Here is a 14,941-nt window from a genome sequence, read left to right as displayed (position 1 = left end):
ATTGACTACTGGGCCTGTATTTAACATTACCGCAAGGTGAAGTATGTGTTTTCTTATGGATATATATATATCAAGTTCCCCCATGAGGTACGAAACGAGTCATGGCTGTTGCTTCATTTTAGAAATCTAAATAAAGATAGCAACTGACAAAATTTGGCAGTCCGCGCTCTTTAACAGAAGGACCAGCACTCTTGTTAGATTAAACCCAGTCTAGGATCTATTTGCGCAAATCAATATAAACAGACGTGTTTCAGCCGTAGCTTTCGTCAGTGTCTATAAATATATATATATATATATATATAAATATATATTTTCTTTCTCTTAAGTAAATATATTTTTGGAAACCTACATTCTCATCTCTTTTGCTCTCCAAAATATACAAATAAAAGAATGAAACTCAGTTCTGATTGGAATGCTCTTTAGGAAGTCTCTTCACACCTGCATAAATTAAGAACAACTATATATATCCCATCCCCACCAGAAAAATCCTAATCCTACTAACTTACACAAATAAACAATCTATACAACCCCCGCTTTTCTTAACAACTCTAAAATACTGATTATTACCAAATTCTAGCTCCATATACCTATGGCACTAATATACTAGACATGACATAAGCTAGGACCTAAAACTACATCAAACATTTACTTTAGCCTGATATGGTTGAAGGAGAACCTGCTGCCATTACACTCAGTGTCCACTGGGAAATGAAAAGAAAGTCTACAGACATACTACAGCCAATGTAAGAAACTTTTTTTTCATGTAAACCATAAAAAAAATGTGTAGTACATGTATGGACTATGATTAATACATTTCAAAACATGTCCAAAAATATTTATTTAAAAAAAAAAGCATGTTAAGGAGTGTTGAGTAATACAAATGTATTTTTATTGTACAATCTATTTAAATAGTTACAGTTGCCTTGCACATAAATATATATTTTTTAAAGTGTTGCTAATGTTAAATATATTACTTGTAATATAAGTTATATCTACTGCTAGTAAATTTAATGTTAAATAGTATCCTAACTTTTTGAGAACTTATTAACAGACTTAATTATGTACCCTATGTATATATATATATTTTTTTTAATTACTTTAATGTTTATATAGTATATGTACAAGAAAAGAAAATCTTTTTGTAAATAAATGTAATAATTATACAATGTTATAATTTGTAATATAACCTAAAATTGTTTTTAATATTGTTTTTATATGGTTTATATTTTTAGATTAAATAGAAATTGAATTGAAATCTGAGCTTTTCAATCAATAGTTATAGGTTATCTGTGTGTGTGTGTGTATATGTATATATGGTTTTTGCTCAAAAACCTTAAGAAGAAAATGAAACTAGAGATCACAAAATGGTGGGAGCATAAATCGCTCACCAAGTATGTAGAGGTGGAAAGAGTGCCCCGTAGGCTAAGAATACTCCTGGCTCTGAGTTTCGAAAAGCCCAACCCGGCAATGTTGAGAGAATGGGGCGAAAGCAATCTAATGACATCGATGAATTTAGTACACATCTTAATCAAATATGCCGAGATCGACCGCCAAGCTTTACTAATAGTAATTGAAGCGATTGAAAAGGAATTGAGCAAGTCAGATAAAAAAGACTGGATAATGGCAAGAAAAAATGAAATCAATGAGCGTTTAAAAAAACATGAGGATAAAATAAAGGCAAAAAAAGTGCACAAATTCGCCCGTGATCAGGAAGATTATCAGTTGGGCAAAATTTACACATTCGCACGTAAATATGACAATGCTCGCAAATTAAAGACCAATAATGCGAATAAACCCAACGTCCTATTACACGCAGGGACTGGTGAACCAAATGAGAAGCGGGCTGAGACTGATACTGAATCACTGAGCAGCGAATCCAGTGTGGAAGCATCAAGTAATGAAAGAGATCTAAATAAAATTATCCTGAGCCTGGGAGAAGAGGTTGATTTTTTGGCGGAAGCACGGAGGCAAACATTGAGGCCGCGGAACGAAAAAAATCTAACAAAAAAAGGCGGAACACAATCAGGAGGACACAGCACCGCAATCGCAAGTGAGAAGCCGAAAAAAAGACAAAACTATTGGCGCAAGAAATAGAAGTGGATGAACAAACTATTGTGAATGTAACCACTATGACATTAACTAAAGCCGAAGAACAACTATTGGCTTTAGGCCTGAACTATTGTCCATAAACAAATTTCAATTATGCCATAACGCGAGTTGATATCTTTTGTTTTATACGAAAATTAAAACTCCGGAAATTCTATGCGATCAAAACAGGATTAGACAAGAAACACGATATGGACAATCAAACTGTTCACTCCAGGTTACAGGCAGCAGATGTTCCAACACTCTTAACCATGCATGATTTAAGTAATGAGGGACAAGATGAAAATCCACACAACAAAGATTAAGTGAGATCAATTTGCTCCAAAAAGGTGCCGGTGAAAGCCCAATTGAATCCAAATCATCGTTCTTGCCACTAATGCCTAAAGATGCGGTGGACATCTTTCATGAGCGGATTATTGATGAAATAAAGAAATTACACCGCCAAGTCAACTTCAAAGGAAATCAAGCCAACTACAAACAAGTACAATATCAGAATTTCATGGATAAAATCTGTCAAAATACAGAAATAATAGTGAAAAAATCAGATTAAGGTGAAAACATCGTTTTATGGCCAAAGGAACAGTATGAACAAGAGGCCATGCGACATCTGAATAATGTAAATTGTTATGAAAAATCATCAATGAAAGCTTACAACAAAGCAAAAGATGCCCTAAAAAAAATTGCAGTATTGGAAACGAGAAGGGTTAATTTCGACAGAGGAATACAATTTCATGTTCAATGAACACCCGGTTTTACCCTTCTTATATTTGTTACCAAAAATACACAAAAGAACGTTTCCAATCCCGGGCCGTCCTATAATTTCGGCAATAAAGAGCATGACGGAACAAGTGGGGCAATATATAGATTTTTATACACAGGAACTAGTAAAAACTTTGCCCTCTTATCTGAAAGACACTAGAGATTTTTTAAACAAATTAAAAGATATTGCATAGGCATAGAGTCATTATACACGAGTATTAAACACATGTGCGGCATACAGGCAATCAAACATTTTCTTAATTCTAGGCCTGCCGAATATGTTTTGCACAATAAGATGTTATCATCATTGCTTACTTGGTGCTTAAACAACAACTTCTTTTCATTTGGCAAAGATGTTTTAGGCAAAAACAGGGAGTTGCCATGGGTGCCTGCTTCTCCCCGAGCTAGGCGTGTTTACACATGGGGTTCTGGGAGGAGCAGGTCCTCAGGACGCAATACAAAGAAATTTGTGCCAACAGGATCATGCACCGGTTGCGTTTTATTGACGATGTTTTTATTCTTTGGAAGAGAGATGTAGAGAGTGCAGAGGATTTTATTAAGAACATCAGTATTAATGGTTTTAATTTACATTTCACTTCGCATCTCAGTCCTACCTCAATTGAATTTTTAGATGTGTGCGTTTATGTTAAGAATAATAAACTAGCTACAACTGCATTTAGAAAACCTACCGCAGGAAATGCAACACTCCACGCAACGAGTGTACACCCTAAACATTTGGTTGCGAGTATCCCTTATGGGGAGATCTTAAGGTTAAAGCGTATCTGCAGCACACCAGAGGATTTTATTAATTGTCAAACTGAAGCCCTGGTTAGAATGAAAAAAAGAGGATATACAGAGAAAATGCTAGCAGATGCAGTATTAAAAGCAAGTACAAGATCAAGAACATCACTATTGCCACAAGAGGTAGAGGCAGGAGAAGATGTCAGAGAAGTGGATGATTCACCTAGATTAATCACCACATACAGTTGCAAGAACATAAGATCAGAGCTATAATAAACAGAAATTGGCCCATTGTTCTAACAGACAACATTTTAAATGACAGATTGCCAGAGAAACCTGTGATTACATTTAGGAAGTCCCAATCAATGGCCACCCAGTTATCTAAAAACAATACTGAGGGGGAACCGATGAAAACATGGTTAACACCTAGAAAGGGTTTCTTTAAATGTATAACGTGCCGCACATGTAAATTTGGAGTAAATACAACCAAATATAGTACTCCATTCAGGGAAAATGATGTTGACATTAAGGGCAACTACAATTGCCGTACGGATTTCGCAGTATATGTCCTCATGTGCACCTGTGGGCTTAGATATGTGGGAAGTACTAAGCTCCAGGTGTACGTCGTAAGACATTTTAAAGCTGTTCATAATAAGGATATTAATTGTTTATCCTATTATGTGATTGATTTCGTCTCTATAGCACGGAGCGGTGGCAATAGAAAAAAGTTATTGAGACAATTGGAAACAAGATACATCTTGAACTTGGATAGTAAACATCCGAATGGTCTCAATAATACGGAGGACATGCACACTTTCCTTTAAAACAATCGCTGAATATTAATCTTTTGTGAATAAGTTAAGCCTTATGAAGATTTAGGAGACTTCTTGAGTAATAACCTTACACCCTCACAGGCTTGTGAGTGGTCGGGTCTCCAAATCCACACATAATAATGAAATGCCGCAAATGGTTTGGGCAATTAACATCATTTAAACCCAACCAATAGGCCTTGGTTCTTGAATAAGTTTATTGGTTTTAATAATTGTTGTTTGCACATATGACTAGCACTTGACACTTTGTATTCTTGTTTGGAACTATATTGTCTATGACTATAACATATGACTAGTATGATTGGGGGCCATTTTCTCGTAGACCTAAATGTAATTTGACAGGATTCTATATATCATTTCTCATGTTAATTTTAGAATTAGACAAATACGTATGGAGACTACTTTTAGTTACGGGGTGTAAAAATACATTAGTTGTCAAATAGGATACTTTTGATACCATTAATGAATTTAGGCAACTAACGTTCACATTCATCTTTGCATAATTTGCACAAATGTTTCTGCATTTAAGCAGTGATTTGTACTCAGATTTGTAATGTTTGTACAAGCTATATTTGCGTAGTTTGCACACAACTAGTGTTTTTTGGATGTTGTGTACTTTAATTGCGGATTTTGCACATAATATTAGCGAAATTTGAACATTTTGGGGCATTTCAGCTGCAATTTACAACTAACATTGAATAATTGGAAAGAAAATTAACTTGAGACAATATCTTATTATACTCTGTCATGTATAAATGCCTAGAGTTATGAGCCTCGCAATACCAGAGTTCCATGAATATTTGCTGCACTAAGTATTTCTTCACTGTTTGTGGTCACATGGTATAGCATTTCAAAAAAACAATTGCATATATAACCCACATCGCACTGCAGGCTCACTAGGTGATCAAGGGCACTCGTTGCCCGAAAAGCGTCATGCGAGGGGTGAGGAGAAAAGGTAAATAAACTTACCTGCGACTTCTATGCTGTCTGGTGGTCCACTGATTTCCGTGTTCGCCGAAAGAAGGTACAGGAAGGATATATATATATTCCAAACCAATGCCGCTGGGCACAGGAGCCCCAGACCCTACAGGGCAGCCTCACAAACAATGGTCCTGGAAAGACGCATCCTTTGACAACCACCAACAACAACGGTGAGGCCCAATACCGTTGTTAAGCATTTATTCGCAGGTACAGCAGCGCAGTAAGTACTCCTTCTCCTTACGCGTTTCAGCTACCATTTACCTTGTTCACAGGTGGAGTTTGAAATGCACAGTGCAAACGTGCGTGCTTTTAAATTAAATAGTCACGTGATATTCTTTCAAAACTACAGTCCCCATGATGCATTTTTGCTGGCATTGTACTGCATGGAATCTTCGTACATCCATATGCTTTTTAAATAAAAGTTATTTTTTGTACCTGCATCAACTTCATAGTGGGTTTTATTTTTCACGTTGTCAAGTGATTATTCTGTATGATCAGTGCTCATATGTCCCAATGGCACGATCAGAGTGGGGAATCACCCCTCCCTGAATCCCTTTCTGCACCGTCACACTTTTGCTTGTTAGCACATTCTCAAGTGGGCTTGAGACGGAGAGTGAGTAGAGCTCCAGATTCAAATTCCAAACCAATGCCTCCGGGCACATGAGCCCCAGACCCTGCAGGGCAGCCTCACAAACAATGGACCCGGAGAGACCCATCCTTTGACAACCATTAAGAACAACAGTGAGGCCCAATACCGGAGTTAAGCATTTATTCGCAGGTACAGCAGCGCAGTAAGTACTCCTTCTCCTTATGCGTTTCATATATATAAATATCTGCAAAACTCCAACCTTTCTTCGATCCTCTCAGAAAACAGGAGCATTGACCTCAAATAAGTGCAAATTTTTGTTTTATTTAAATCAAATCAGCACTAGCAGCATTACGCGTTTCGGCTCCTGGGAGTCTTGATCACATGACACGCTGAACTGTGCAGAGTCTGTTTTTATACAACTTTTTTTTCATTTTTTTCATTTTTTGCTTTTTTCTCTTTCCGTTAAAGTGACAAGTGCCCAATGTGCAAGGTATATCATAGACATAAAAACATATTGTCAACTAATGTTTTATAACCATTGTCATAATTTATACATTTTGGTTTAAATACCATTACAAATTATGCATAGTTATTATTAAATTTTTAGAACATCCTGGTATAAATACCAGTTCAAACAACTTTGCAAATGGATACATAATGTGCTAGAGCAAATTACAGTACCTGCAAAAAAGTGATTATGTGCTAACCTGCTTTTAATATATAGATTCCTATCTAAAACCTGTGTAAAATACGCTGATATAAAGTGTATAAATAATCCTAAAACCTATCTAAAACTGTATACACAATAGTGTAAAAACATTTTTAAAAAGTGGGATTGGGGATTTAAATTATCATCATTTTGTTCAAAAGAACCTGATGTCCTATGGTCGTATATTTCTGTACATTTTACAAATTTCATTAAATACTATTAGAGACAGGTATATCATTCCTCAGAAATATTAAGCCCGCCTGGAAATTTTGTATCGAGGTCTAGAATATACCTTGTTTCTAGATGTCTGAGTGCCTTTTCTCTATCCCCTCCTCATTTGTATGGGATAATAGCATCAATTATAAAGTATTTAAATTCTTTGGGGTCCGCATTATGTGCTTCCCCAAAATGCCACCCTGCAGGGTAGGTGGTATCTTTTTTTTTATAGCTCTGATGTGCTGGAGTATCCTCTTGTGCCCTTGTAGTATTGTGCTTCCTACATATCGTAGGAATCACAGACACTCCAGCACATAGCCTACATAGTCTGATTTACAGGTCAGGGCCTTCCCTATCGGTTTTTCTAGGTCACTGAATGGGGTATTGTACGATGTTTTGTTAATCCCAAACTGATATGCTATGCAAGTTTTGCAGCAATGGAATCCCTTTCTTTGAGACATCCATGTGCTTTTAGTTTGGGTAAATGGGTCGTTCTAAACTAGGACATCCTTCATAGAAGTTGCCCCAGTGTATGGGATGGAGGCATTTTTTGGGAGGGTATGGCCGATGATGGGATCATCTGAGATGAGAGACCAATTTTTCCTGATAATATTTCTAATCGCCTTGTCTTGCTTGTTGTGTATATATATATATATATATATATATATATATATATATATATATATTGCATTAAGAGACGCACTCCTCCAGTCTGACGTGTTTCAGAGCCGTCGTGCTCTTTCCTCAGAGGCATTTCAATGCACACACATTCTTCAGGATTCCCACAGTCCCCTGCGCCTTTTCAATTAATCACCTGGCCTCCGGTGTGCCTTTTCACCATTAGTTTTAATCCGGTTCATGCTGGGACTTGCAGTTTTGTCATTGAAAATGCCTTTGAGGAAAGAGCACGAAGGCTCTGAAACGCGTCAGGCAGGAGGACAGAAAGACACTGGAATGGTAAATGCCTGCTCCTTTGTTAATAAATGATTTTGTTGAAATCCATGGCTGGAGGAGTGCGTCTCTTAATGCAGGGACATTCTTGAAGAATATATATATATATATATATATATATATATATCTCATGCGTCCCACTTATTGATTGGACTACCTGTCCCATGATATATATATATATATATATATATATATATATATATATATATATATACCACAAAGTTCCTGTAGGCGAGCTCTCAGGGTACAGTACACTCAAACCCAAATAGTTGCCGAAAACTGCTTAATTATACATTCACCATGCATTTTTAAAAGGCACCAGAGTGGTGGTTGTATTACATGTGATAAAGGCTGCTGGGCAGCTGAAATGCGTTTTGTAAATATACAGTTTTCAGCAACTACTGGGGTTTGAGTGTACTGTACCCTGAGAGCGTGCCAACTGGAGCTTTGTGGTATGTGATGACAGCTGGTACGCTCTGCCGGCATGCGCGCCACTTCCTGTGGGTCCTTCTGTTCCAGAAAGAGCAACGAGTAAAGGATATAAATATATATAGTAATTGTTCAATTTCTAGTGTAGGAACTTTTTTTAATAAAATACATTTCATTAATATTTGGGTTAAACATGTCAATTTGCAGCCAAACAGGAATTGGAGAATTAGGGTGATTCAGCAAATATGCTATGTTACCTCCAACCCCTAAATAACCAATAAAGTCCATAATTTGGAAGGACTAAGCTTTTTATACTAATTCCAGTACAATAAAAACTAGGTAAAACATATAAATATTAGGGTGGCAAATATACTTCAAAACAAAAAATTATTAATTGTCAACATTCAAAGTGGAGATCAAATGTTGTACACTATAGAAATGAAACAGAACCCTTAAATACACTTTGAATATAAATAACTACTAAAAGTAAAAACGCTGAACTTTTTAAGTTATAAATCTTTAAATTAACTTATTAACTATTAACATAATATTCTTGCCCCTAAAATATGCTCCTAATATGTTCTTATAAAAAATAGAAACAGAAGACAATGACAATTGAACCCCCAAAAATAAACTGATAAATGTTACGTAACATTACCTAACCCAATCGAAATAAGCATCATAGCCCATAACGTTTCAATTATTATTAATGATACACCCCGGAAAAGTATAACACCTCAAAGTTAATGATTTTTTTATTTAAATTCTTATTAAAATAAATTAATACATTAACAAATAATTGTAATTTAACATTAACTTATCAAAAACATTGCCCACCCAATCCTCAAAATTACTCAAAACACAATAAAAAAAATAATATACATTTTCCACACAAAGTACAATCTTTCAATTACTATCTGCTGAAGAATATTTTTAATAAAATCCTACACTTCTATTGCCAATAAACCCCATACCCAAGGGTATGTAAAATAATTTTATACACCCAAAAGAATTTATTTAAACAAAGATACATTCACTTAATATGTATATTATAATTAAATTCATTTCACAAAAAATTGGTATGCTTACTATGTGAATTAAACACCAACTACAACCTTAAAATAACCCACTTCACATCAATAGAAAAAACAATAAAACCATTAGCAAAGCACGGTTTCACATACAATAATATAATATTAAACATTAACAATGCAATATGAATGCTAACTATACCAAATACAAATAAATGTTATTGAACTATATTTTAAACAACAATATTATTAATATACACATAAGAAGATATACTTAGCTTTGATTTTATGTCCCATGATATTTTGACAGTCAAAATATATTTATCAATATATTATAGTCCAACTCAGGAACAATACTTTAATGTCCCTTGCATGGCTTATTCTCCATTACTTGTATTGTTTTTGTTTGACAATGCCAGTGCGTTAAATGGGGAAAAATAAGTGTAGGTACTCATTTAAATAAGCTAGAGATGGAGCAAGTGGGCGAAGCTATCGGCGGGGCTAATGGCTTCTGTACCAGTTGCAGCACATATCAAAACACATTAATGCGTTTATGTAAACGAAACAGGTTAACTCATTACTCGAAATGAAAGCCAAACAGGAGATGTTAACAATTCCTTGTTTTGTAATATTTGCAGTTTCATAATGCCCTACTGTTATTTATTGTTGTTTAGCATAATACTATATATTCTCAAGCTCGCACACACAGAAAGAAACAAGCAGACATGTACACAAAAGCATTCCACACATTCACTTTAATATATCTCCTGAGAGTGTCCTGATACTCACCCACTTTCTTACTCAAAAACAGGCACACACACAAGCACACAGACATAAGCAAACACTCACACTTAAGTCCATTAATGATTACAGAACTCAGCAAATATGTTTGCGCTATATAAAACTCTCCCCAAAAAATACCTGCCATTTTTATCTGAAAAAGCGGCTAATCCTAACTTCACCTGTCAACTCACTTTACATTCCTCCCTACCTCGTCCTTCTATGTTCATCTCGTCTTTCCCCCAACCAAATGCATCACTAGTTGTCATTGGAGCTCAATTCCGGGAGTGTTCTAACGTTCCCTGTTGTGGATTTCCCTATGGGCACGGCTAAATTCACACCCATTGTACCAGTACCCTGGCCTGTCCCTGTTATCTTGTAAATGCAGCAATTAGTGTTTGGAGGGCACACAAATGGAAGCAGCTTTGTCTTTGATTAAGGTCGATGCGCTTCCAAATGCTTTAGTAGGGCCAGTGCAATACACTAAATGGGACTAGATGACTGTCTGGCAGTCCCAGCCCATTTCACTCACCTAATGGAGAGTTAGGGGGCACAAAATCACTTTCAGCCGAATTGTCTTTGCACATCTGATCAACAGGACAGGGTTTGTCCAGACACTGTCCTGTTGATCACAGTGTGATGTAAGCTCTCTCAACACCCTGCAGGCTTTGGACATTCAAATGGGCGCTGCTGGAATCTTCAGCAGGGACTGCCCTGAGCTGGAGGAGATACCTTACCTGTGCCTGCCGTGCCGCTTATCAGGGTACCAATACTCTCTCTGGTCAAAGAGAAGTGCCGGTACTGACGGCAAGAACTCAGTACCGGTGAGTACCGGCCCATTTAAAGCACTGGTTAATGCCAAATAATTTGATCCTAAACATAGCAGTGAAAAAAGCAATAAACTTGCATATGGCTAACTTACGGCTATTTCTATGTCTGACTTTTGCCCTTCTCGTATGGTACAAACATTTATCTGCTTGCTTTGCTTTGTGTTTACTGCCTTTATCAATCAAACCAGCCCTTCACTGGAGCTCTGACATCCTCTGAAACTCTTACCTGCTCCTCACATAAAAAGAATCCTTCTAATGTTCCTGATTGTTAGCAAATTAGAACCACATTCTCATTAGCCCATTCCTCTGAAAAAATGTATTAGCAATCAAATACAACCAATCAGAGTGCAGTTAATTCCTAGAAGAGTTTCATGCTACAGTCTGGGGACACAGAAAGAAAATGCCAGAGAACAACATGTACAATTAACTCCAGAATTTCCTTTTTCAATGTTAACTAGAAAGAAGATGGATTACACAACTCATTGACTGGGCTAATAATTTCCACCACATTTGCTGTCTGACCACTAAGATACAGTCCCTTTTAGATTTAGCTGTATTTCCTTCCAGTCCTCTGTATTGATTGGCTTGACTGATTTACTTTGTTATCCCACTCAGTTACAGCTGCATATATGCTACTCTCAATTTATGCTCAAAAAGGTTATTTGGTTATCCATGGGTCTTACCATAAGTTAAAAAAAAGTGTTTTGATCTTGGTTACAAATGAATATATTCAAGTGGGTAAATTAGATTCTATGGGTCATGCAGATCATGAATGATGAATGCAACTAGGGTTTAACAAGCTAACTGTTCATTGTTTGGATCATTATTATGTTTTCAAGTTTCCTTTCAGAATTTCTCATATTTTACAATGTCTTTTCTGCTTGTTGTATATTTATGTTTATTTGTTTTTTTATCTGTTTCCATTTCGTTAACCATTTGTACGTTCTTTTCCATGGCTTTTTAAATCTTCATTTTGGTGACCATGGCATGATGCAGTTTGCTAGACAGTGGGTAAGTGTATTTTGCTTTAGGAGTTGGTAGCCCTGGTCAAATGTAAATGTTTGCATTGTATTGTCCTGGGTAATAAGCTCTCTAGCTTTAACATTTGCTCAGTGGAGAGCTTACCTGCAAGATCTCCTATGTTTACGCCAACAGGAAACCATACTCTGTATTTGTCCACCTTTCCGCTCTCCTTTCCTCAGTTGATATCACCACTGCTAGCTTGATCTGCTCGGTGTGAACCCCTGGGAATGGGAGTTCTTTTCTTTCTGCATCACTCCTTTTGTACCCTGTGTCATGAGTACATGAAATTCCTCCATTTGACAACCCTGAAAGCTGCACTGTCTCACACTTGAATTATTGGCTTACTCATGCTTTAACTGTTGAATGTCCCTCCTCATTATCTTAGGCTAGTATCTCCCTCACTGCACACCCCACAAATTCTCCATCTCCATTCTCACTCTTCCGCCCCAACTCCACCATAACGCCATTCCTGCTTTTTGGTGTTTCCTCAGCCCTCGTCACTGATGGCTTCCTTGAAGTAATTGTACTAATAAAAGCACATTCATTTATTACCTGAGTGCAAAGGTCAAATTCTAGGTTTTATCATAGTACATGGAAATTGACAAGAGAAATCCACTATTGCACTATTTATGACTCATAGATTTCATGGTACAATTGACTTCACATAGGGAAGCATCTCAACTAATAGTCCTAGTGCTTCAACGAGAGTTTGACCTAACACCATGCATCCTATTTTTGGTTAAATGCTGTTGTTTTAAACAAATTCACATGAAAAAAGCCATGACATAAACCTATACCATAAATGCCTTTGTGCAGATTGTAGTATGCTAGTTGTTATCAATGTTTTTTTAATCAACATATATTATTGAAGTTGTACATAGCTTTTAGAATTGAATTACATTTTCATTACTACCAATTCTGTTCGTTAGTGCATATTTTTGCCAGATGCCTTGCTGGTCCATTAATTTCTTTGATTCAGTCACTTCATGCATGTTAAATATTCAGTCCTCTGTACTTAGTCGCTTGCCTGTAGCTGATCCGATCAGTATGGGTCGCTCCCTTCCTATGTCATTCCCTTGTTTGATGTTTCTCCCCTGCTGTCTTGGGCTTTACCATTCTGCCTTTTTTTGTCAGTCTTCCCACATCTCAAAAGTTTTAGAGCCCCCTCCTCGTACACCACCTTTTTATACCCATACACCAATCCCATATTACCTATTCACTTGTTTTGTGTTAGTGACAATGGGCTTCCCCAATGTTGTGTTATTTCTCTTTTTGTAACTGTCAAACTTGAGTTGATAAATAGGCTCTGATAGTGGTTTGCTGTTTATTAATCTCGTATTCCAAATATTATTGTGAGCGTATCCAGAGTCGCAGGTTCCTCTGCTACTTCACTGACAATTGTTTACTCACCTATACCAAAAATGTAAGAGGTTGGGAGCAGACTGCCTCACATCTCAGCCCTCAATTCCCCCAATGCATCATGGTAAATCGAGGGCATGACAACACTTACTTCAGTAGTAGTCTTTACTTTTTCCCCTTGGTTGGTGCAGCCTGTGATGTGTAACTCTGGAGACGAGTTTCTGGATTAATTCCTTCATCAGTAAAGAGCAACAAGTCATTTTTGGAGTGCTGGAAATGCTCCTCAAAGTCATCTCAGGTTTCTGTACCACTCACAGGGGCTCAGGTACAGCAACGCATGCTCATCAGCTTGGTAGCTCAAAGGAGCCTTTTCAAACATGATGAGAGTGGAAGCACACAGCTTCGCATCCCAGCACTCAATTTGCCCCATTCATCATGTTAAATACATTGCATGATAACACTTACTTCAGTAGTAGTCAGTACTTTAGCATTTCTAGCACCCCCAAAATGGCTTATTGCTCTCTACTGAGGAAGGAATTAATCTAGAAACATGTGTCTAGAGTTACACAGCACAGGCTGCACCAACAAGGGTGAAATATTAAAGACTTGTCCATGTTTTTTGGGCTTGTTAATGTCTGTTCCTGTCTCATATATTTCTCCAAAATGGAAAGGGGTAAGGAACAGCATTGGTGCACGCCAAAGAGGATCCCTCGTCCATCCAATCCACAGTTAGCAAACTAAAGAGACTGCACTCCAGGAATCATGGAGCTCAATTAGAAAGTATATTTGCTGCAAGACAACAGGCTTTGCGTTTGACCTCACAGCTTTATCACAACCCAGTTTCTTCACATAAGCGGGCCCCATGTTAGCGACAAACATAATAGGGAAAAGGCAAAATGGATTTGTACATCAATTGTCATGAACATAGAAACAATGCTTATGACATGTGCCTGATTCACATATATTTAAACCAACTTTTTCATGCAAAGCAATGCTGTACACATTAAAGACACTACATATAAAAGACAAAACCAACATACGTGAGCTAAAGATGCTGCTAAAACCGCTGTAATATGTCAATTTCGCTGTACATCATCTCAAGTCAATTGTATGTACTTGACACATGGATAACATACACTATTGGGCCAATTAGGACAATGCATTACTTTGTCTAGAAGCTAACTCCGAAGTCCTTGTCGGCTAAGAGAACAGATGCAAAACCTAGTGAACGTTAATTGGTTTCGCTCATTTGAACTATGGCATTCACTGATATACGGTATGGCATCTGAGACTGTTACATTTAGATGAACATGGTATACGCATTATTCTAATGCAATTTTGTAGATTATCAATATGGGTAGAAAATGTTATTCTTCGCGAAGATTTAAACATACCATCAGAAGGTTAAAAGGAAAGACATGTAATTTATAAATTATTCATCCAACCAAATTTAGAACATAAATAGAGAAACATCCCAATGCAAAACATTACAATAACGCTTCATAATTGTCTCTGATGCTTTAACAAGCTGACAAGTACTATGTTGCAGTTTCGGTCAGTTCACGAGTGCATCCCTGCAGAATGTGGGTCATCTGCTACTACTTGAA

The 14,941-nt window shown here is 36.9% G+C and overlaps 1 protein-coding gene across 5 annotated transcripts in view; it reads left to right on the top strand.

Moving 5' to 3' along the window:
- CADPS2 (calcium dependent secretion activator 2) overlaps positions 1-14,941 on the top strand; it is a 2,489,915-nt gene that overhangs the window by 2,208,243 nt on the left and 266,731 nt on the right. For 2 of the 5 annotated variants that reach the window (XM_078680809.1, XM_078680793.1), the window contains one exon: positions 11,949-11,963. The exons of the other annotated variants lie outside the window; for them this stretch is intronic. In XM_078680809.1, coding sequence (XP_078536935.1) covers positions 11,949-11,963 — 15 coding nt within the window. The remainder of the gene's footprint in view (positions 1-11,948; positions 11,964-14,941) is intronic. 5 annotated transcript variants of the gene reach the window in all.

This window comes from Lissotriton helveticus, chromosome 1_1 (assembly GCF_964261635.1).
Source record: "Lissotriton helveticus chromosome 1_1, aLisHel1.1, whole genome shotgun sequence".
In the NCBI taxonomy this organism is placed as follows: Eukaryota; Metazoa; Chordata; class Amphibia; order Caudata; family Salamandridae; genus Lissotriton; species Lissotriton helveticus.
The sequence above is the reverse complement of the archived record's forward strand: the minus strand, read 5'-3'. Positions and strand labels throughout refer to the sequence as shown.